This window comes from Austrofundulus limnaeus, unplaced genomic scaffold (assembly GCF_001266775.1).
Source record: "Austrofundulus limnaeus strain Quisiro unplaced genomic scaffold, Austrofundulus_limnaeus-1.0 Scaffold119, whole genome shotgun sequence".
In the NCBI taxonomy this organism is placed as follows: Eukaryota; Metazoa; Chordata; class Actinopteri; order Cyprinodontiformes; family Rivulidae; genus Austrofundulus; species Austrofundulus limnaeus.
This window is the reverse complement of record NW_013952521.1, coordinates 282,690-284,238: the sequence shown is the minus strand read 5'-3', so window position 1 is coordinate 284,238 and position 1,549 is coordinate 282,690. Positions and strand designations below refer to the sequence as shown.

General features: G+C 35.6%; 1 protein-coding gene across 1 annotated transcript in view; it reads right to left on the bottom strand.

The window, feature by feature from the left end:
* tbkbp1 (TBK1 binding protein 1) overlaps positions 1 to 1,549 on the bottom strand; it is a 79,971-nt gene that overhangs the window by 14,721 nt on the left and 63,701 nt on the right. The window contains exon 7 of the mRNA XM_014014733.1: positions 192 to 253. Coding sequence (XP_013870187.1) covers positions 192 to 253 — 62 coding nt within the window. The remainder of the gene's footprint in view (positions 1 to 191; positions 254 to 1,549) is intronic.

The following is a 1,549-nucleotide window of genomic DNA, read 5'->3' as shown; positions in this document are numbered from 1 at the left end:
CAGAGTTTGAACCCATTTAGTTTCAGAGCTTSTCTGCTGTTTGAAACACCTGGGTCTCTCACTCCTTTAGAGCCAAAATAACGAGAGGKAAACAGAAGCGCAGACTGAAAAATACATCTCCCATCTCCTTCCTGTCCTGCTTTCCGTCCGTCTCCGTCCCTCCTCCCCAAAGATCCACTCTGGTCACTTACTGCTCGTCTCCCACCTTCTTTATCCACTCCACATCGCACTGCTTGCACGGAGAAGTCATTTCCTGCAGAAGTAGAGCATGAAATTAGATTAGAGTGCAGGTGCTGCTGGAATACTGGACGAAAATTGGACAGCAGGAGCAAATCAAGACAACACGTCTGAATAAGATGCAAGAGCTCGGCCGTGATCGTTATTCATATTTATGGACATTTTTTTAGGAGTGTTTTCCTAACAGAGGGAAATTACTGGAAAATAATCTCATCTTCTTTTCAGCTGGATGCTGTAAAACCTTTCAGAGGTGTAGAAAACATGACTGTTYTTAAATATTGTAACTGCAAATTAAATGTGACTCACTGAAGCTGCCGCCTGATCGACACGACGATTGAAACTCCGTTTGTATTCATTGTGGCGAGTTGTTTCAGTCATTACTGCARGAGTAAATCACCTCAAAGCTTCAGTCTCGACATTTACTGAAACATATCTGACTTCTGCAGAGAGATCAAATTCCTCTTTAAACAGAAATATTAATATTAATCTGATTTTACTCATTTTTTATGAAGTACTGGTATTAGAGTCATAGACGTTTTTCAACTAAAGGCTCCTTTATTTGCCTGAAAAAGATTTTTATTTGCTTTATTTAATCTGCTTATATGTCTTTTTAGTTTAGGATTACTTTTTTTAAGTTTATTTTACAAGTTTTAAACAGGACAACCTTTTCGGCTAAATCCAGCTGAGTCCACTCTATATATTTATACTTCTCATCCAACCACAGTTAAATTCACTCTATCCAGGAGACATAATTTATCACAATAGTTTTTTTAAAAAGAAATAACAACTCGGAATAAAATAGGAGTAACGACTTCCTACTTCTTACCTTTTTAAAAAATGTAGTGAGTAGAAAGTACAGATAATTGTGTAAAAATGTAATGGGTAAAAGTAAAAAGTAAATAAAAATTAAAATAATTGAAAATAATAACTCAAGTAAAGTACAGATAACCAAATTTTTTAAGTACAGTAACAAAGTATTTGTACTTAGTTACTTTACAACTCTGCCTGTGAAACACTGATGTTGAACACAGATCAGCTCCTAAGTGCATCATGTATTCTTAGCTTTTGGTCCTTTTCGAGGTGCAGAATAAATTAGAAGCCCAGTCGGCTTTTAAAGAATAACTTACCCCAAAATTAACTTTTTTTAGCTGATAAACTGTCTAGAATGTGTCTAAAATGTTATATAGTACTGATTCTGTGCTAATTTGGATGTTTTTGTACGTATTTGTTGTGTAATCTGTAATATTTGGTCTAAAAACGTGTTTTTGCTGCTCATATGGGTAGAGCAGTGGTACTGCAGGCTAATTTGCAT